A 21,416-nucleotide genomic window follows, 5' to 3' on the forward strand; every position below is an offset into this window, starting at 1 on the left:
TTATCTAACTCTTAAGTTCAGTAATATATAAAACCAGGATCCAGGCTTGCAAGATGGCTCAGCGGTTAAGACCCTTTTGCCTGGGTTCAATTCCCCAGTTACCCACCTGTGGTGGTTTGATTCAGGTGTCCCCCATAAACATAGGTGTTCTGAATGGTAGGTTCCCAGCTGATTTGAGATTTGAGAATTAACACCTCCTGGAGGCAGAGTATTGTTGGGGGCAGGCTTATGGGTTTCATAGCCAGTTCCCTCACGCCAGTGTTCAGCACACTCTCCTGTTGCTATTGTCCATCTTATTTTGGCCAGGGGGTGATGTCCACCCTCTGCTCATGCCATCGTTTTCTCCTGCCATCATGGAACTTTCCCTTGAGTCTGTAAACCAAAATAAGCCTTTTGTCCCACAAGCTGCTCTTGGTTGGGTGATTTCTGCCAGCAATGGGAACCTTACTGCACCACCACGTAAAGCCAGATTCACAAGGTGACACATGTGTCTGGAGTTCATTAGCAATAGCTAGAGGCCTTTGTGTGCATCCTTTTTCTTTCTTTCTACCTTTCTTCCATCAATCCATCCATTCATCTATCTATCTATCTATCTATCTATCTATCTATCATCTTCTCTGTTTCTCCCTGCTCGCAAATAAATTTTTAAAAACAGGATCCATTAAAATTAAGTGTGCTTGTTTTTCCCTGTTCCTCAATGGTTAGAAGAAAGAGAACTAAATGACTCAGTGCAGGAGGAGGGATGCAGGGCCTTCCTTAAATTATGTACAGCCATATTTCTAAAGAGCATCCCCGGACTGCCAATTCCTGCCTATGAAAGGTGATAATGTGGGGGCTGGAGAGATGACCCTGTGGTTAAAGCAATTGCCTGCAATACCTAATAACCCAGGCTCAATTCCTAGTACTCATATAAAACCAGATGAACAAAGTGGTGCATGTATCTGGAGTTCCTTTGCAGTGGCTAGAGTCCCTGGCATACCCATATATTCATTCTCTCTATCCTTCTCCTTTTCCCTCTCTCTCTCTCTCCCTGAAAATAAAGTATTTATTTTTTAAAAAAAAAAAAAAAAAGAGGACTGGAAAGATTGCTTAGTGGTTAAGGCATTTGCCTGCAAAGCCAAAGAATCTTGGTTCAATTCCCCAAGACACACATAAGCCAGATGCACAAGATAGCACATGCTGGAGACCCTGGTGCTCGCATTCTGTCTCTCTTAATAAATATTTTTTAAAAAGAAAGTGACAGTAAGGAGACAGTGTTATAGGATGCTAGGATTAACAAAATAAAAATTATATTAAAAATTGAGAATTTTTAAATTTTATTTATTTATTTGAGAGGGAGAAATAATTTTTATCTGAAACTTTTTTTTTTTTTTTTTTTTTGGTTTTTCAAGGTAGGGTCTCACTTTAGCCCAGACTGACCTAAAATTCACTATGGAGTCTCAGGGTGGCCTCGAACTCACAGCGATCCTTCTACCTCTGCTTCCCAAATGCTGGGATTAAAGACGTGCGCCCCCATGCTGGGCAAGGCAAACACTTTAACTGCTAAACCATCTACCCAGCCCTTTTTTTAAAAATCTGAAACTATTTAACTGTAACCAAAGGATGAATATGCAGAATATAATTAACACTGCTTTAAATACTACTGTTCGTGTGAAAATATGCCTTGCAATCTTTAAAGAAATAAAACAATTAGTACTTCTTTTTTTCCCAAGGTACTTTACTCTTTATAGACATAAAAAGCAATAATTCAGGGTTAAATGAAATTCACATCAACATTTATTGAACACCTGAGATCAGGCATTCTAGTAATCTCTAAAAATAAAGTGGTAAGATAAATATGTTCCTTCTCCTTCCCACTCCCCCTCTCCTATCCTTTCTTTTCACTTTTCTCTCTCTCTCTCTCACTTCCTTCTTTACCCCACCTGTCAGATTAACACTTAAGAAGACAGTGTGATAAGAGTTATAATAAGAAAAGTACAGGGTGTCTTAAGAACAAATAAAGCTAATATAAATTCAAAAGCTGAATCTCTTGAGAGATATCTAAACTAAATAAAGGAGAATGTGTGAGAAGACCGGAATCACTTGGACAAATAATGTAAAGGATGAGTGATCCAAATGAGGCAATGGGGCCAGATAAACCACTTCAGCAGTTTGAAGTTCACATGAAGAGAACATGAGGCCACTGGGGAGGAAAGAAAGTGGAGGGGAGGAGAAAAAGGAGAGAAGGAGGAAAAGGAAAAGAAAAAAGTTTCTTACCATACCAAGGGTACATACAAAAGGAAAACTTACAATTTGCAAATTATAAAAGTATAAGTGTATAAAAATATCAAAGGCTGGCCAGGCATAGTGGTGCACGCCTTTAATCCCAGCACTCGGGAGGCAGAGCTAGGAGGATCGCCGTGAGTTCGAGGCCACCCTGAGACTACATAGTGAATTCCAGGTCAGCCTGAGCCAGAGTGAGACCCTACCTCGAAAAACAAAATATAAATATAAAAAAAAAAAAATATATATATATATATATATATATATGTATGTATGTATCAAAGGCTGATAGAAAGAAATTTATGATAAAAAGAAACATAGCTAATAAGGAAATGGCTAAATAAAGTATGGTATTAACCATGATATTAATACCAGCAATTATTAAAAAACATGCTTACATATATATACACTATGGTGATACTTTTTAAAGTATATACTTGTATCTGTGAGTACAGTCATATCATAAAAATATAGAAAAGAAATAGAGCAAACTACTAATAAAAGTTGTTTGGGGATTACTAGGTTATAATCTTGGGTTTTTTTCTTTTAAATTACAAATTTTCAATACTTTATTTCTGGGTTGGGGATTTAGCTCAGAGGATAAGGCAAGCACAAAGTCCTGGGTTTGGTCCTTAGCACTGGGGGGGTGGGGGTAGAAATGATTTCCTAAATCCAAATATTTGACACTCTTTGTAAAGTTATTTTAAGCATATAAGGTGTCCTTAGGACTCATTAGATAAAGTATACTAATAACCGAACTAATGAATATAATTCTAAGCTTACCTTGCAGCTCACTTTTAATAAGGCAACTTTCCATCATGTACAACAGCACAGTGACCATAATATCCAGGAGCTGACATTCTTCTGTTACCTGTCTTGCTAGCTCCTCATTGCTGAACAACTGAACACTAATATGTACAATTCTGTTAGACATCGTATCTGATTCATGACTTTTCTTCAGTGTTTTCATAATGAAAGCATAATGCTGAACAAAAGTTTTTGTAAAAGCAACCTGTAAAAAATGTATAAATAGGAAGGAAAAATGAGTCGAACTCTGAATATAAAATGCAAAAAATATTCTACATTTATATTGTATCCTATCATACTATATTATATTAATGTCAGCTTTTTAAAGCTATTAGTTAGGAAGCTTAGGTAGTAGGATCACTGAGTTCAAGGACAGCCTGAGACTACATAGTGAATTCCTAGTCAGCCTGGGCTACAGTGAGACCCTATCTCAAAAATCCAAAAGAAAAGAAAAAAATAAAGCCATTAGTATTTTATGATGTGGTCCAAGGTAACTGAAAAGGTAATTCAATAATGATAATTTTAAGCCCGGCGTGGTGACACACACCTTTAATCCCAGTACTTGGAAGACAGAGATAGGAGGATCACTATGAGTTCAGAGCCACTGCAAGACTACCAAGTGAATTCCAGGTCAGCCTGGGCTAGAGTGAGACCCTACTTCAAAAAACCAAAATAATAATAATAATAATTAAGTCATATTTTGCCTTTTTGGAACACTAACAAAATACTTTGGTGGTTAAAACAGTAACTAAACATTTTAACAAGGGTTTTTTCTCAAGTATATGTGTTTATGTTGTGTGTGCATACATGTTCACATATGAAAAGGTTAGGGTGGAGGCCAGAGATTAAAGGAGGGTGCTTTCTTCCATTGTTCTCCACTAAAATGGAGGGTCTTTCACTTAAACCCAGAGCTCATCAAGTTGGTTAGTCTAAGATACCCAGCTTCCCCTGGGAATCCCATCTCCTCCTTTTGGGATTACAGGGCAGCTGCAGGCCCCATGTGACATTTTACATGGGTATTGGATCCCCACTTCAGACCTCATCCTTACATGATGTGGTGATGTGAGACAGATGCCCCCCATAAATTTATGTGTTCTGAATTCTAGGTCCTCAGCTGGTGGCAATGTGGAAAATTAATGCCTTCTGGAGGCAGAATATTGCTGGGGGCAGGATTATGGGTATTATAGCCAGCTTCCTTTTGTCAGTGTTTGGCACACTCTCCTGCTGATGTTGTCCATCTGATAATGCCCACCCTCTGCTCATGTCATCATTTTCCCCTGCTATCATAGAGCTTCTCCTGGAGCCTGTAAGCCAAAATAAACCTTTTGTCCCACAAGGTGTTCTTGGTCGGGTGTTTAGTGCCAGCAATGTGAACCTGATTGCAACACATAGTAAGAATTTTACCTATTGATCCATCTCAATACACCCATCACTTAAAATTTAAAGAAATTTTAAATGCTGTGGTTTAAGCATATCAAATTTTATTTGTTCACAATTGTATCAATTTATTAATGTCAAATGTCCTTGGAGGTTTCCCAGTTTTCTTCCTTTCTAAATGACATATATACTTGCTGGGGCACTTCTTAGCATATATAAGGCATACAACATCATAGTACTGTTAGAAGTATTGCTCCTGGGCTGGAGGGATGGCTTAGTGGTTAAGGTGTTTGCCTGCAAAGCCAAAGGACCCAGGCTCGATTCCCCAGGACCCACATAAGCCAGATGCACAAGTTGGTGCATGCATCTGGAGTTCATTTGCAGTGGCTGGAGGCCCTGGTGTGCCCATTCTCCATGTCTTTCTGTCTGTCTGTCTGTCTGTGTCTCTCTCTCTCTCTCTGTCTCTCTGACTCGCATAAATAAATTAATTAATAATTTTTTTTTAATTCTTAAATAGTTGGAAAAAAGTACTGCTCCTAATATAAACAATACAACATTCTTTAGGTTTTTTGGACACTGACCTGGGTCACTTTGCCATATGATACTCAGAGGGGAGTCCACACTCTTTGGGATGAAACACATCACCTACATATATTTGCACCTAAACCAGTAACTATTATCAACAACTATGACCAGCAGCTACTAACCTCACGCTTTTCCCATGCTAACCCCGCATTCCAAAGTCAACTGCCCCATTAGACTTTGTCATAGCATCCTGTACTTCTGCAGGAGAGGGGAGGGGAGGGGAGGGGAGTGAAGAGGAAGGGGGAAGGGAGAGGAGAAGAGGGGAGGGAGGGGAGGGAGGGGAGGAGGAGGAAGGGGAGAAGGAGGAAGGGGAGGAGGAGGAAGGGAAGGAGGGGAAGGGGAGGGGAGGGGAGAGGAGAGAGGGAGGGGGAGAGGGGCAGAGAGAGAGAGAGAGAGAGAGAGAGAGAGAGAGAGAGAGAGAGAGAGTGTGTGTGTGTGTGTGTTTGAAGTAAGGTCTCACTCTAGCCCAGGCTTACCTGGAATTCATTATGCAGTCTCAAGGTGGCCTCAAACTCTCAGTGATCCTCCTACCTCTGCCTCCCTGGTACTGGGATTAAAGGTGTATGCCACCATGTCCAACAGAGAAGTGATTTTTGAAGTTCTTATTTGCTTCAATTGTTTTATTATTGTTTCTCCCTGGCCATTCCCTTCAGACTAAATTAAATGTTGCAAGTGTTGCTGAGAAATGCTGCTTTGCAGCAGCTGAGATTCTCTTTTAGTGCAGACCCTGTGCTGGCAGAGAGTAACCTCATGCTCTCTCATACTGTTAGATCTTCAAATGTACAACATAAGCCTACGCTGAGAAATACAACAAAAATATTTAGTAACAAAGAAACAATGAAAGCAAAATTAAAAAATAAAGGAAAAATATAGATACCTTATACTCCTGATCTGGAAGCATATTAAGTAAGAAAGTTACCATTTTCTGGGGAAATTCATACTTTATTGTCCAAAACAATAGTTCTTCTAGAAAACTTTTATGTTTCAAAACATCCATTATGGATTGATCTGCACAAGAGAAGAAAGTTAGTCATTTCATTTAAACCTTACCATGTAAGAATCCATCAAGCATAAATATATGAAAGAATCTACAAATAAAGTACACCCTTTCAATAATGCAATGAGCTTGCTGTCATAGCACATGCCTTTATTTCTAGCACTTGGGAGGCTGAGATAGGAGGATCACTATGAGTTCAAGGTCAGCCTAACTACAAAATGAGTCTCAGGTCTAAAGTGAGACTGCTTCTAAAAACTAAAGAGAGGGCTGGAGAGATGGCTTAGCAGTTAAGCGCTTGCCTCTGAAGCCTAAGAAACCTGGTTTGAGGCTCAATTCCCCAGGACCCACTTAGCCAGATGCACAAGGGGGTGCACATATCCGGAGTTCGTTTGCAGTGGCTGGAAGCCCTGGCACACCCATTCTCTCTCTTTCTCTCTCTCTCCCTCCTTCTCTCTGTCGCTTTCAAAGAAATAAATAAAAATGAACAAAAAAATTTAAAAAAAAAATAAAAGAGGAAAGGAAATGAAAGGAGAGGGGAGGGGAGGGGAGGGGAGGGGAGGGGAGGGGAGGGGAGGGGAGGGGAGGGGAGGGGAGGGGAGGGGAGGGGAGGGGAGGGGAGGGGAGGGGAGGGGAGGGGAGGGGAGGGGAGGGGAGGGGAGGGGAAAGAGCAAAGGAAAGGGAAAAAAGGCTGAAGAGACCACTCAGTAGTTAAAGGCATGTGTTTGCAAAGCCTGCCAGCTTGAATTCTAATTTCCCAGTACCCACGTAAAGCCAGACACACAAAGTGGCATGTGCATTTAGTAGTTGCAGGAGGCCCTAGTGTGCCTACACACTTCCATTTTCTCTTTCACTTCCTCTCTTTCTGACACACACACACCCACAAATAAATTAGTATGTTTTTAAAAAATTCCTTAATGCAACTGGGTGTCCGGAGGCAGACGTAGGAGGATCACTGTGAGTTCAAGGCCACCCTGGGACTGCGTAGTGAATTTCAGGTCAGCCTGGGCTAGAGTGAAACCCTCCCTCGAAAAACCAAAAATAAAATAAAATTCCATAATGCAATGATATCACCAACCAGCTAGTTTTATGTAAATAACAAGCTGGGAGTGGTGGCACACGCATTTAATCAGGCACTTGGGAGGCACAGGTAGGAGTATAACTGTGAGATTGAGGCCAGCCTGGGACTAGAGTCAGTTCAGCTCAGCTTTGGCTAGAATGAGACCCTACCTTGAAAAAACAGAAACCATTTATGTAAAATTTCTAAGATTCAAAAAATAGGTTTATTATCCCTAATCTAAAATCAGAATAAGGCTGGAGGGATGTTGTAGTGGTTAAGGCGCTTGCCTGCAAGCTAAAGAACCCAGGTTCAATTCCTCAGGATCCACGTAAGCCAGATGCACAAGGTGGCTTATGTTCTTGGAGTTAGTTTGCAGCAGCTAAAGGCCATGGAGCACCCACTCTCTCTATCTGCCTCTGTCTCTCTTTCTACCTCTTTCTCAAATATAAATAAAAATAAAATCTGAAAGAAAAAAAAATTGAGCTGGGCATGGTGGCATATGCCTTTAATCCCAGCACTCAGGAGGCTGAGGTAGGAGGATCACCATGAGTTCAAAGGTACCCTAAGACTACATAGTAAATTCCAGGTCAGCCTGGGCTAGCGTGAAACACTACCTCGAAAAAGAAAAACAGAAAAATTAAGGCTAGAGAGATGGCTTGAAGGTTAAAGTGCTTGCCTGCAAAGCCTGACTCAGGTTTGGTTACCCAGACCACATGTAAACCAGATACACATGGTGGTACACACATCTGGAGTTCATCTGCAGTGGCTAGAAGCCCTGGCATTGCTCATTTTTACTCTTTCTTTCTCTCTCATAAGTAAATTTTAAAAATTAAAAAAAATTTTGAAGTTCTAAAATCAAAGTGCCCTAAAATATAAAATGTTTTCAGAACATGATTAGTAAATTCAATGTAAATATTTGAAAGTCTAAAAACTAAAATCTGACACTAGTCCCAAACATGATAGATGAGGAAAATGTAACCTATAAGCATCTTGCAAAAACAATATTCACAGTATTTAATTTAAAACAGTAATAATTTTAAGCTGTAACTAAATACTTCTAAAAACACATAAAGTCCAAAATTATCTAAACTTTTCTACTTCTAGGAAGAACAGAAATCTGTAGGATTCAACAACTTATCCATTCTTTAAAGTATTTGCCATAGGATAGAAAGATAGGAAATGAGGCTGGATCTGATCTGCTTTTTCTTCTGAAAAAGGCAGGAAATTTTGGGCACCACTGAAAAAGCATAAACAGTCCACAGAGATAATGTGTGTTCTCCAAAGGCACCTGGAAACAGACAATAGACAGTGCTAACGCAGGGTCCAGTGATGCACTCACAGTCAAGGGCAGTAAAGAAATCATGCTCACTTGAGGCCAGGATGAGGTATTACCTTAAGTGTCCACCACTCTTGCCTAAAATTAAGTCTGGATAGTGTACTCATAAATCATAAATTTTGTTTACAAAAAATTCTTTAACCTCTAACTTTATTGTAACCAGTGATTACTGAACAATATTACAAACAAAAGAACCAATGATTACTCAACAACATTAAAAACAAAGGAGCAAGGGTAGTTTCTTAGCAACATTTAGAGATGTAACTTCAGAGCCACCAAATGTCTACATATACCCATTACAAAGACACTTGATTGAAATTCTCCTTTGAAAAGCCCAAAATTACACATGGTATATCTTATTCTTTTCCTATGTGTCTCTTTCTATTAACCACTGTGCTTAAGTTCTATTGTAAATATATATTTAGCCAAGCGTGGTAGTGCATGCTTTTCTTTTAATTCCAAACAGAGGTAGGAGGGTCAGCAAAACAAATGTTATTTGAGGCCAGGTAGAGTGGTGCACACCTTTAATCCCAGTACTTGGGAGGCAAAGATAGGAGGATTGCTGTGAGTTTGAGACCACCCTGAGACTACATAGTGAATTCCAGGTCAGCCTGAGATAAAACTAGACTCTAGCTCAAAAAACAAAAAACAAAAAAAGAATTATACACATACACACAAAAAACACACACACACACACACACACTTTTTTTTTAGATAAACTTAATTCTGCTTCACACTGACTCATTCTGGAATTCTTAAAGTCCAAAAGGTATAAAGGAACTCTTTGAGCTGCTGCAGGAGGGACAGAGTGGAACTGTGCCTATATCCTAACTGCTGATGACAATAGAACTAGGAAATTTATCTCGTCTAGTAGATTGCTTGCTTAGCATTCACAAAGTCTTGGGTTTGATCCCAAGCACTAAACAAACCAAGCATGGGATGTCACTGATGTACTCACCAACCTGAGGTCCTGTCTCAAAACAAAAAAGAAAATCCTGGGCTGGAGGGATGGCTTAGCACTTAAGGTGTTTACCTGCAAAGCCAAAGGACCCAGGTTCTATTCCCCAGGACCCATGTTACCCAGATGTACAAGGGGGCACACACGTCTGGAGTTCCTTTGAAGTGGCTGGAGGCCCTGGCACTCTCCTCCTCCTCTCTCCCCTTCCCTCCCTCTTTCTCTGTCAAATGAATAAATATATATATAAATAGAAAATGTTTAAAAAAGAAAATTCTACATAAATGAAGTATTAACTGCACTAGAGGAAATTACTAAAGTAGTGGTATACTTCTTTCGAGGTAGGGAGAAGGATAGCCAAGAAACAATAGAGCTTTAGACAGCTTATTTTGCACTGGTCTCAAGATGCCTTTTTCATTCACAGGGAAAGAGAAAAGTCATGTTCCCTCTAAGTACATGTTTGAAGGAGAGAGATTATCTGCCAAAAGGCCTATTTTTTATTTTTTTTAGAGGTAAGGTCTCCCTCTAGTCCAGGCTGACCTCCTTTTTTCTGCCTCCCAAATGCTGGAATTAAAGTAAAGGCATGTGCCACTACACCTGGCTCATATTTCTAAGGCCAATGACCACTCTCTTGGGTCTAGGCAATCTCTTATACATCTCTGCATCTTTGGCATGTTTACTAAATCAATAGAAAGACCCACAGTTTGGGAGTATAGATCAGGTAGAGTGGTTGACTGCAGAAAGTCCCGCATTCATATAATGAACTGTATATTCCTAGTACTTTTTGCTCTCTCTCATTTTCTCTTACTGATATAATTCAGTAATCTTTTTTCTTAAAAACAATGTAAGGATGCCAAGATAACATAACAACTGTCACTTGTGAACAGGATGGTTCAATGACACTGTTATATAGAGGCTATAGGTCAAATGGATTTTGAAAAAATGACATTACATTCATCAAAATACTCAGGTGCAGTACACTAACTACATCACTCAAGGTGTCTTTCAGGATAACTTTGTGGAGATCTCTAAATAAACTGTACCTCAGTACACAGTTATATTATTGAACAATGAATTCATAACACACTACCTAGGTAACAAATCTAGAGATGTAACATTTGTTACATCATCATTCTCCTGATTCTTTGATAAAACACACTGTATGACTTTAAAAATCCTTATGTATTCTGTAAATGCTATGATTTGGCTATAGTGAGGCAAAAATACCTCCTAATCCTGTGGTGCCACAAGTATAGATAATACCTAATAGGGTTAGTTATATATATAATGGCATTTATCTCTTGGAAATCAGGTGTTGTACTATTTTTCAAAGTTCAATATATTCTACTTATAAAACAGAAATCATTTCCTCCAGAATGACCATTTTCAAAGCATGAGAATGATTCTAAAATACAAATAAGGTGCACTTGCAAAAATGAAACCCAAAGCCAAAAAGTAACATAATAGGATCCAAGCAAATCAGACAGGTTGAATGTAAGAATTAAGATTTAAAATTAAGAGTATAATCCTGAGCATGTATCTGTACCAAATTCTCATATTTCATTTAGCATATGTAACTAAAAACTTCAGATTGCAAAAAAAAAGAAACTCAGATAACACATTCACAAAGCTGAACAAAACTGTTATTAATCTTAAAATTCATTTATGTCTCCACAAGCTTGCACTAGCCAAATGAAAGACCAAAAGCCACCATAATTATTATTAATTGGCATGCACTTAAAAAGAAAACTATATTAATTTTGTTTTAAATCAATAAAACACCATAAATACAACAAAAGAAGTTATGGCTTTTGTTAAAATGAGAACAGCTGCAGCTATATATAATTCATGTGTTTTAATCTCCAGGAAGAAAAACAAAAAGTTACAATATCTTCATTGTTCTGGGTTTGTTGTTGCTATTACTTGTTTATACAGTACTTGGGGAATCATACTCCCAACATTTAAAAGTATACCTTATGTGCATTTTGTAATATGGAAATATGGTTAGAAATGCTTCTATTTGGGGAAGGGTTAATCAAAATCTAAGAGGATATAAGTAAATCATATGGAATTCCCAGTTTTGGACAATGGAACACTCAGATGCACAAGGGGGACACATGCATCTGCAGTTCACTTGTAGTGGCTGGAAGCCCTGGCATGCCCATTCTCTCTCCCCCTCTCTCTTTCTCTCTCTCAAATAAATAAATAATATATTTAAAAAAAAGAAAAGAAGGGGGGGAGGGAGGGAATTAACACAGGATTTTTTTATAATCATGGAAAATGCTAATAAAAATTTAAAAAAAAAGAATTGAACCTGGGGGGGGGAAGAAGTGAGAAATATAACTTTAGGTATAAAGTGTGTGATACTATTTTATAATTTTTCTTCTACCAAAAGTTCTATATTACATGATTTTTTTCATTAAAACAACAAACACAAATTAGCTTTTATCCAGTTATACAAAGGATAGGTGTTTTATCATAAATGCACTCAATACTAGCTATAAACATCTATATTCATCATATTTGTAAACTCTAAACATTTTTGGGAAACAAAATAATTAATATATGTCAAACTAAATGTTGAATCAAATTAAAATTAAAATAATATGTCCACCCCAAAGGGGAAAAAAGGAACAGTTGGTAAGGTATTAGCAAATACACAGAGTTATTATACTATATTTACTAGTAACAAAGTTATTAAGAGGCAGTACTACTGATCAAATTCAAAATAAGTTCAAAATTATATTGGTCAGTTTTCCAAAGCAGTGATTTAACTTTGCTCTGAGTTAATTTCTGATTATATATATGTATAACTTTATAAACATATGCATTTGCATATATTTACACAAATACTATTTATATTTTCATGTGAATTAATCTATTTTTCATTAATGGAATCTTATAATTTTTCTATTTTTATATTCCTCATTCTACATGAACTCTATTTTTTAAATCAATTATGTTTTGATAGATCGTAGATTTTAGCTCTTTTCTTTTTTGAGATATGGCATGATGCAGTCCAGGGTGACATGAAACTTACTACATAGCCAAGGAAGAGGGTGGCCTTGAACTCCTGCTTCTACTTTCCAACTTCTTTTGTTTCAGGCATGAGACACCATGCCAGTTTTCCTTTCCTATTATGTTAGGTGTTTTCCATAGGTTTTAACATTTTCTTTTCTCACATCAATTACTTATTTTGATTAATGTATATTGCTATCCTTTCTAAGTCTAAAGCAGCTGCTTCCAAAATCAATGACAAAGCTAAAAGGAAAGATTAAGATTGTGTCACCACCACCCATCCTTAAGCCACTTTCAGAATCAAGGTCAAGGCTTACTTTCAGGGCCAGAGGATAACAGTGAAAGTAAAAGCAGAGAACTCTCTGGAGTAAAGGGTAATCCATCTCACCTTTCCTTTCTCCTAGATATGTAGAAGAGTCTCCTATGGAGTCAATGAAAGTCGTATTGGGAGGCATATTTGCATATCATGAAAGAAGTACTGAATTTTGGGTCAATAGTGTAAGGATAATGAAAGCCAGAATGGAGCAACAAGTTATAGAAACTTTTGTATAGATTATTAAATAAAAGTTTATATATTGTTCATGTTAAAAAAAAAAAAGAAAGAAAGAAAAGAAAAGAAAAGAAAAGAAAAGAAAAGAAAAGAAAAGAAAAGAAAAGAAAAGAAAAGAAAAGAAAAGAAAAGAAAAAGAAATGCTAAGCTACCTGCTCAGAACCCCTCCCAACTTGGGAGCTCTCCCACTTTACTTCCACTTTGTTTTCTAACAAATCTTTGTTTAACCTCCCCCTTTCCAAAAAGAAAGAAAAAAAATGCTTCTACTGGTTATGTATGATTTTTGTTTGGTTTTGGTATGTCTGTATATGTTTTACTCTTCTAAGACTAAACACTTTACCACTGAACTATAACCCCAGCACTTCTTGGTTTGGGGGGCTTTTTTTGGACAGAGTTTAGCTGTGCTGCTCAGGTCTCCCCTCTCCCCTAATTTCTGGGTTCAAGTAAATCTCATGCCTGAACCTCCTAAGGTGTCAAGTGTGTGGCATGTCACCACCATACATGGCTAAGTACTTCAACTTAAAGTAATTATTACTGTTGATAAAACCTAAAAACTGGGACTAGAGAAATGATTCAGCAGCTAAAGGCATTTGCCTGCAAAACCTAAAGACCCAAGTTCAATTCCCCAGTACTCATGTAAAGCCCGATGCACAAAGGGATGCAAGTTTGTTTGCAGCAGCTAGAGATTGTGGCATGTCTTTCTCTTCTCTCTCTCTCTCTCTCTCTCTCTCTCTCTCTCTCTCTCTCTCTCTCTCTCTCTCTGTCTCTCTGCTTGCAAATAAATAAATAAATAGAAATATATATAAAAACCTAAATACTAAAACCAAACATGGTAGCACATGTCTATAATCCCAGCATTCATAAGGAGAGGCAAGATGATAATTTAAGATCATCCTCTGTCATATATAGAATTCAAGGTCAGCTTGGGTTGCATGAAACCTGGGATAGGGAGATGGCTCAGTGGTTAAGAATGCTTGTCACTTAACCATGAGGGAGCCTGGGATTACCAAATTCAACTCTCCAGAACTTATGTAAAAAGGGGGGCACAGCTTTTTATGTCTATAATTTCAGTCCACAGGGGATGGAAATCAGAAAATTGCTTGAGGTTGAAGGAGAGACCCCAACTCAAGGAATACACTGATGAGCAATAAGGAAACAACACCTTAAATCTTCTCTGGCCTCTGCATGCACAGGCTTGGGACATGAAGATCTGCACTCACACATGCAAACACCACACACCACACAATCATATATAACCAGACTAATTACTTGTCAGGTTCTGAGGAAACTATATGGCCAACACTTACCTAGTATGTGTTAGAGGTTAGGTGAGTGGCCCAAGACCTTCCCACAGATTAATCCTTTTATCCTAATTGGCAACCCTTGAGGTGTTATTCTCATTTTACAGACAAGGAAACAGGCAAGGATGGTCTAAGCAATTTGCTTAAGGTCACATGCTTGTCAGTGGAGAGCCAGGATTCAGAACTACCTCTATCTGCATGTGTCCAGTCCTCTGTGTTCTTTTACTTGGCATAATGCTTCATTTTGGTTATTTATACATTAAATTCGCTCTGAAACTGGCACTGTGACCTTTGTGTTGAAGTTTATTTATTTACTGTTTAAATAGTAAAAAGAGGTTTTTGAAGCATCACCATATTATGACTAAGGCAAAGGTCTAGAGAGCAGGACAAGCTCTGCACTTCACTAGCACAAAAATCTTGACCTCTAAACTTCAGTATCTTCATCCTTAAAATTCAGAGTATGAGCTGCTAAGCATGGTGGCACATGCCTTGAATCCCAGCAATCAGGAAGGAGAATCGCTTATTTTCAGCTCAATTTCAAGCCAAACCCTCATTAAAACTATACTATTTCCTAAACTTCAAATATCACACGGTTAACTGTAGTGTTTAGAGTAACACTTACACCAGGTTCAACAAGCAGTGTTCATTATTTTTACTAATTTATTCCTTTACTATAGGCTTGCATCTACTCCATTTCTGTTGAGGAAAGATGTATGAGAAGTCCTTCATGAGCCCTTACTAGTAAGTGCCACTTGTTCATTCCCACTGTGTCTCTGCCTCTGTCAAAAGCCTATGGCTGGGGAGATAATGAGCCCTAGGGGAGTAATGCCTACTAAATGCATATATTATGCCCAGCAAACTTCCCTCTAACCACTTTTTTGTGTTTATATCCATATGTATTCTCATTTTTGGTTAGAGGTGCTTCTCTTTGCAGAAGGCAGACACCACTGGGAAGACTCAAAATTCACCATAGTGCTAAGAAGAAGTGACATCAAAGTGTTCAGCACTGAGACATCTCTATCACACCCTCCAAGGTTCAGGGTCTGTTGCAGAAGAGGTGGCGGAAAGAATGTAAGAACCAAAGGAAGGGTAAGACTGCTTGCAATACACTCTTCCAGACACAAAATGGCCTGGATATTCATGACCTCACACAGTGCCTGACACTACCTATTCAAGCCCTTCATAATAGGAGGAAAAGACAATGACAACAAAATAGAAGAGAACTGACTGGAAAGAAGAAGGGATTCAATGGAGGGGGGATTTGAGAGGGAAAGAATGGGGTGAGAATTTATTGTCCATAATTCTAGAAGCTATCAATGTCGGGGGGGGGGGGAGTGCTGGAGAGATGGCTTAGTGATTAAGCTGCTTTGCCTGAAAAGCCTAATGACCGAGTTTGATTCCCCAGTTCCCACATAAAGCCAGATGCACAAAGTGGCACATGCACCTGGAGTCTCTTTGCAGCAGCTAAAATCCCTGGCACACCCATTCTCTTCTCTTCTCTCCTCTCCTCTCCTCTCTCCCTTCCCCTCTCCTCTCTCTCCTCTTTTCCTCTCCCTCTCTCTGCTTGCAAATAAATAAAATATTTTTAAAGCTTTTCTTAAAAAAAATAATAATAATTTTGAGTTCAAGGCCAGCATGAGCAAGGCAGTGAGTTCAAGCCAGCCTAGGCTATATAACAAGACCCTATCCCATGGGGGGAGGGGACACAAAACAAAATATACATACCTTTGGTACCACTGCTCAGCTTTACCCTTTTTCTCTTGCCCAGGCCTTGACTCCCATCCTGATCCTCCTAGAGGAAAACAAAATCAGCATTATACATAGTCATATTCATAAAGGTATGCATGGTATATAAATATAAATATCTTTACAAATTATATCAAACATAAATAAATACATGCTTACACACTATTACTAAAAAAATGTTCACTTTTACGTATGTACTGTAGTATTTTAATACTGAAATATCCTTAAAACTAAAACACAAGAGTTCTTACTCTGTATTTCTAAGGAAACACTTTTGGGTTTTTTTTGGTTTTTCAAAGTAGGGCCTCTAGCCCAGGCTGACCTGGAATTCACGATGTAAGCTCAGAGTGACCTTGAACTCACAGCAATCCTTCTACCTCTGCCTCCCAAGCACTGAGATTAAAGGCGTGTACTGCCACACTCAGCTAGGAAAGACTCTTAATCATCCCAAAATGCTAAAACAAAATTTTTCCTTACCTTAAATATATAACACTAAGGCAAAAGGAGATTAGGGAAGAGTTTTGAGTAAGAGGAGAGAAAAGAAAGAGAAAGGACTAAAACAAAAGAATAGAAGGTGTTGGGAAGATGGCTCAATGGTTAAAGGCACTTGCTTCCAAAGCCTAATGGCTCAGGTTCAATTCCCCAGTACCCACATAAAGCCAGATGCACAAAATGGCACATGTGAGTTTGCTTGCAGAGGCAAGAGGCCCGACATTCCCATATACACTTATTCTGTATTCTCTCATTCATAAATAAATAGGTTTTTTTTTTTTAAAGGACTTGTAGGGCCAGGACACATGCCTTTAATCCCAGAATTTGGGAAGTAGAGGTAGGATTGCCACAAGTTTGAGGTCACACTGAGACTACATAGTGAATTCCAATTTGGCCTGGGCTAGAGTAAGACCCTACCTCAAAAACATCCCCTTCCAAAAAAAATAATAACTGTAACCGGACGTGATGGCACATGCCTTTAATCCCAGCACTTGGGAGGTAGAGGTAGGTTGATTGCTGTGAGTTCAAAGGCAGGGTGGTACTACCAAGTAATTACAGGTCAGCCTGAGCTAGAGTGAGACCCTGCCAAAAAAAAAAAGAAGAAGAAGAAGAAGAAACTAGATATGGTGGCAAACACCTTTAATCCCAGCACTCAGGAGGCAGAGGTAGGAGGATCGCCGTGAGTTCAAGGCCACCCTCAGACTACAGAGTTAATTTCAGGTCAGCCTGGACCAGCGTGAGATACTACCTCGAAAGAAAATTAAAAAAAAAGAATAAAGGTCAGGTTTCATAGAGTCTGAGACCAAATGAGTTCAACAAATCCAATTTTGAAAAATATTAAAGTTGGAATCGACACTTTCAAAATAATAAAATGTGCTTAGAAAAATATCTTAAGAATGCAGGTATTTCTGCTCACTTGTGAAGAATACACACTCTTTTTCTCTTTTTTTAAATTTTTTTATTTATTTCAGAGAGAGAAAGAAAGAGGCAGATATAGAGAATGGGTGCACCATGGCCTTCAGCCGCTGCAAACAAACTCCAGATGCACACACCACCTTGTGCATCTGGTTTACATGGGTCCTGGGGAACCAAACCTAGGTTATTTGGCTTTGCAGGCAAGTACCTTAACTGCTAAGCCATCTCTCCAGCCCAAAACTACATTCTTGAAAACCCTCATACTATAGATAACATGGATTATAGGAGAAAAAGATTAAGGGGCAAGCCACTTTGAATCCATTCAAGTTTGCAACCACATATATAACAAAAGCAATATCTGGTACTTGGGGATACACTCTGTATACCAAGCAACCATCCTGGAGTAGTTCGGATTGTCCCAGAGGACCTGACATTATACAAAAGATGGGAAAACTAGCTAACTGAGACACTGCCCAGAGAAGAAGAATGGAGTGTGGAGCCTGCCACTGTGAAAGCCAGGTAAAAGCCAGGCAAAGCTGCAGCAGTGTTTCTCTTAGAGAAGGAGCCTTTGACGCAAGTACTTATTTTGAATTTTCTTACAATACTGATGGAGAGCCAGGCGTGGTGGCACATGCCTTTAATCCCAGCACTCAGGAGACAGAGGTATAGGAGGATCACTGTGAGTTCAAGGCCAGCCTAAGACTACAGAGTGAATTCCAGGTCAGCTTGAGCTAGAATGAAACCCTACCTCGGAAAAAAAAAAAAAAAAACTGATGAAAAGGTTCCTTTTATTTTCATAGTGGAACAAAGGGTTTTTTCCTCACCAGCTAAACACTAGGTATGACTGTACTCTCATAAACCAGGAAATCCTAAACACAAATCAACAACTTGTAGGCTATACTGACTTATATAACCTTTTCTAATTTTTCAAATACATACAGGCCAAGTGGCATTATAAAACATGTAATAGTAATTTGGTGTATGCTCAGCTGTGCTAAAAATAGGGTTAGTGGCAGATCAGAACTGGAATATAAATTTTCAGACACTGTCAATTAGATACAATCAACCCTCCAAAACAGAAAAGAAGTCTTGACTTCATGCTGCAGCTCAACTTACTGGAGCAGAATCTTTGGCCTACACATCACACACAGCCTTAGCAGGTTTCTGTCAACTCCAACATCTGACCTCAGGGGCATTCTCTAGGGTTTTGCAGAGCTACACTTAGCTCCATCACTCAGCATTTACTGAACTCTTCAAAACAACCTCTTTATTAATGCTTTTTTGCCAGGCTTCTGTGCCATCCAGCTGGTACCAGTAATCATTGTCAAGCTATACCCTCTGCTCCCTCCTCCTCCTCTGCCACTCTCATCTTGCCTCAGGAGAAACTCACCAGAATGAAATTTGGAACAAAATAATAATAATAATAATAATAATAATAATAATAATACAGATGAAAGAATGTAAAGATCATGCCACAAAGTCCAGAGGGTTTGAAAGTTTGCAATGTTAGCTAATAGCTATTAATTAAACTGTTTTAAAAGATAAACTTGGAAAACTATGGCATATCCTAAGTTAGAATTCCTTCATAATTTGAACTGGAGAGACGGCTAAGAAATTTAGGCACTTGCTGCAAAGCCTAACAACTTGGGTACAATTCCCCAGTACCTACATAAAACCAAAGGCACAAATTAGCACATATAGCTGCAGGGCTAGAGGCCCTGGTATGCCCATTTTCTCTCTCTACCTATCCATCTATCTATCTATCAATCTATCTCTGCATTAAATGAATAAATATTTTTAACTCTTTTAAAATAAAAAAAACCTTCATAATTTAAAATATAAACATCCTATGACAAGAATATCCCTTTTTGCCGGGCGTGGTGGCGCACGCCTTTAATCCCAGCACTCGGGAGGCAGAGGTAGGAGGATCGCCATGAGTTCGAGGCCACCCTGAGACTACATAGTGAATTCCAGGTCAGCCTGGGCTAGAGTGAGACCCTACCTCGAAAAACCAAAAAAAAAAAAAAAAGAATATCCCTTTTTAAATTATATTATAGAACCAATAGTATCAAAAACAGTGAGGTGCTAGCACCAACACAGATAATGTAGATCAATGGAACAACATAGAAGATCTGGATTTAAAATCACGCAACCATGGCCAATGATTTTTTAAGTATATTTTTTTATTTATTCATTTATTTATTTATGAGAGACAGAAGAGAGTGGGTATGCCAGGGCATACTAGATAACTGCAAAAAGCATGTGCACTTTGTGCATTTTGGCCACTGATGTTTGAAAAAGATTCACTAAAGCCAGGTGTGGAAGTGCACACCTTTAATCTCAGTACATAGGAAGTCGAGGTAAGAGGATCACCATGAATTCAAGGCTACCCTGGGATTACATAGTGAATTACAGGTCAGCCTGGGCTTGAGTGAGACCCTACCTCCAGGAACAAAAAAACAAAAAAATCAAAAAATAAATATATACATACATACATATATATACATACATATATATGTGTGCGTGTATATACTCTATATATATGATGTATATATGCCATACATAGCACATATATCATATCACATATATTACATACATATGTCATATATATATATAATATAATATATATATATATAATATATGTACCCAACTACATCTGGCTGAAAACCTTGGTTATTAAGGGTACTGAAAAGCAGTTGACTGAAAACCTCCTCCATGAAAACCAGCCAACAGAAAGCTAGAAAAAGCTATGGTGCATGCAGTTCCTTGGGAGAGAGAGAAACCACCAGTAAAGATACTCAAAAGTGGACACTGCAAGCCTTGTATTTGGCCACACAGGCCAAATAAGTCAACAGGTGCAATAGTGGCATGTCTATCATGGGGGAAACCAAACACTCTCTAATTGGACTGGAAGCCTGCTCCATGGGAAGAAATATATCCCTGATACTGAAAACCTACAACAGGGGTAGTCATGAGCCCCAGGGGTCACGCCTACTGGTGCCTGGCTAAATGTATATACTATACTTACCAAACTACCCAGGAAGCACTTCTCTTGATGTTCATACCCATATATTAATGCTACTCTCACTTTTGATTAGAGAGACTTTTCTTTTCAGATGGCAGTGACCTTGGGATGACTCAGAAAACACCATAGTGCTGAGCAGAAGTGACAGAAGAATGCTCAGCACTGAAACACCTCTATCACACCTTCCAAGACTCAGGGTCCATTGTGGAAGAGGTGGCAGACTCATTACAATGTGCTCCTACTGACACAAAATGGCCTGGATATCCATGACCTTGCAGTGCCTAACACTACCACACAAGATAATAGGAGGAAAAGATGATGACATCAAAATAAAAGACAGGGCTGGAGAGATGGCTTAGCGATTAAGCATTTGCCTGTGAAGCCTAAGGACCCTGGTTCAAGGCTCAATTACCCAGGACTCACGTTAGCCAGATGCACAAGGGGGCGCATGCATCTGGAGTTCATTTGCAGTGGCTGGAAGACATGGCACGCCCATTCTCTCCACTCACTATCTGCCTCCTTCTCACTCTGTCTTGCTGCTCTCAAATAAATAAATAAAAATTTTTAAAAATTAAAATAAAAATTTTAAGGAGCTGGGTGTGGTGGCACACGACTTTGTTCCCAGCACTTGGGAGGCAGAGGTAGGAGGACTGTTGTGAGTTCAAGGCTGCCCTGAGACTACAGAGTGAATTCTAGGTTAGCCTGGGCTAGAATGAGACCCTACCTCGAAAAAAAAAATTTTTAATCACTTGAAGCTGATAGGATCAATGAAACAATCATAGAATCAAATATTAAGAACACAACATACCAAAACATTTGGAACACAATGAAGGCAGTCCTAAAATGGAAATTTATAGCTTTAAGTTCCTACATTAATAAATTAGAAAAGTTGCAAGTCAAGAACTTACTGCTTCATCTTAAGGCCTTGGATAAAGAAGAACAAAGCAAATCAAACATCAGGAGACAATTTTACCCCAGAGATGCAGGGATGGT

The 21,416-nt window shown here is 38.8% G+C and overlaps 1 protein-coding gene across 1 annotated transcript in view; it reads right to left on the bottom strand.

Moving 5' to 3' along the window:
- Positions 1-21,416, bottom strand: part of Ubr3 (ubiquitin protein ligase E3 component n-recognin 3) — a gene marked incomplete at its 5' end in the record, with an annotated part of 256,366 nt that overhangs the window by 154,604 nt on the left and 80,346 nt on the right. Inside the window, 3 exon segments of the mRNA XM_045148373.1 lie at positions 3,046-3,274; positions 5,909-6,039; positions 15,971-16,037. Of these exon segments, the coding sequence (XP_045004308.1) occupies positions 3,046-3,274; positions 5,909-6,039; positions 15,971-16,037 (427 nt within the window).

This window comes from Jaculus jaculus, chromosome 4 (genome assembly GCF_020740685.1).
Source record: "Jaculus jaculus isolate mJacJac1 chromosome 4, mJacJac1.mat.Y.cur, whole genome shotgun sequence".
Taxonomy (NCBI): Eukaryota; Metazoa; Chordata; class Mammalia; order Rodentia; family Dipodidae; genus Jaculus; species Jaculus jaculus.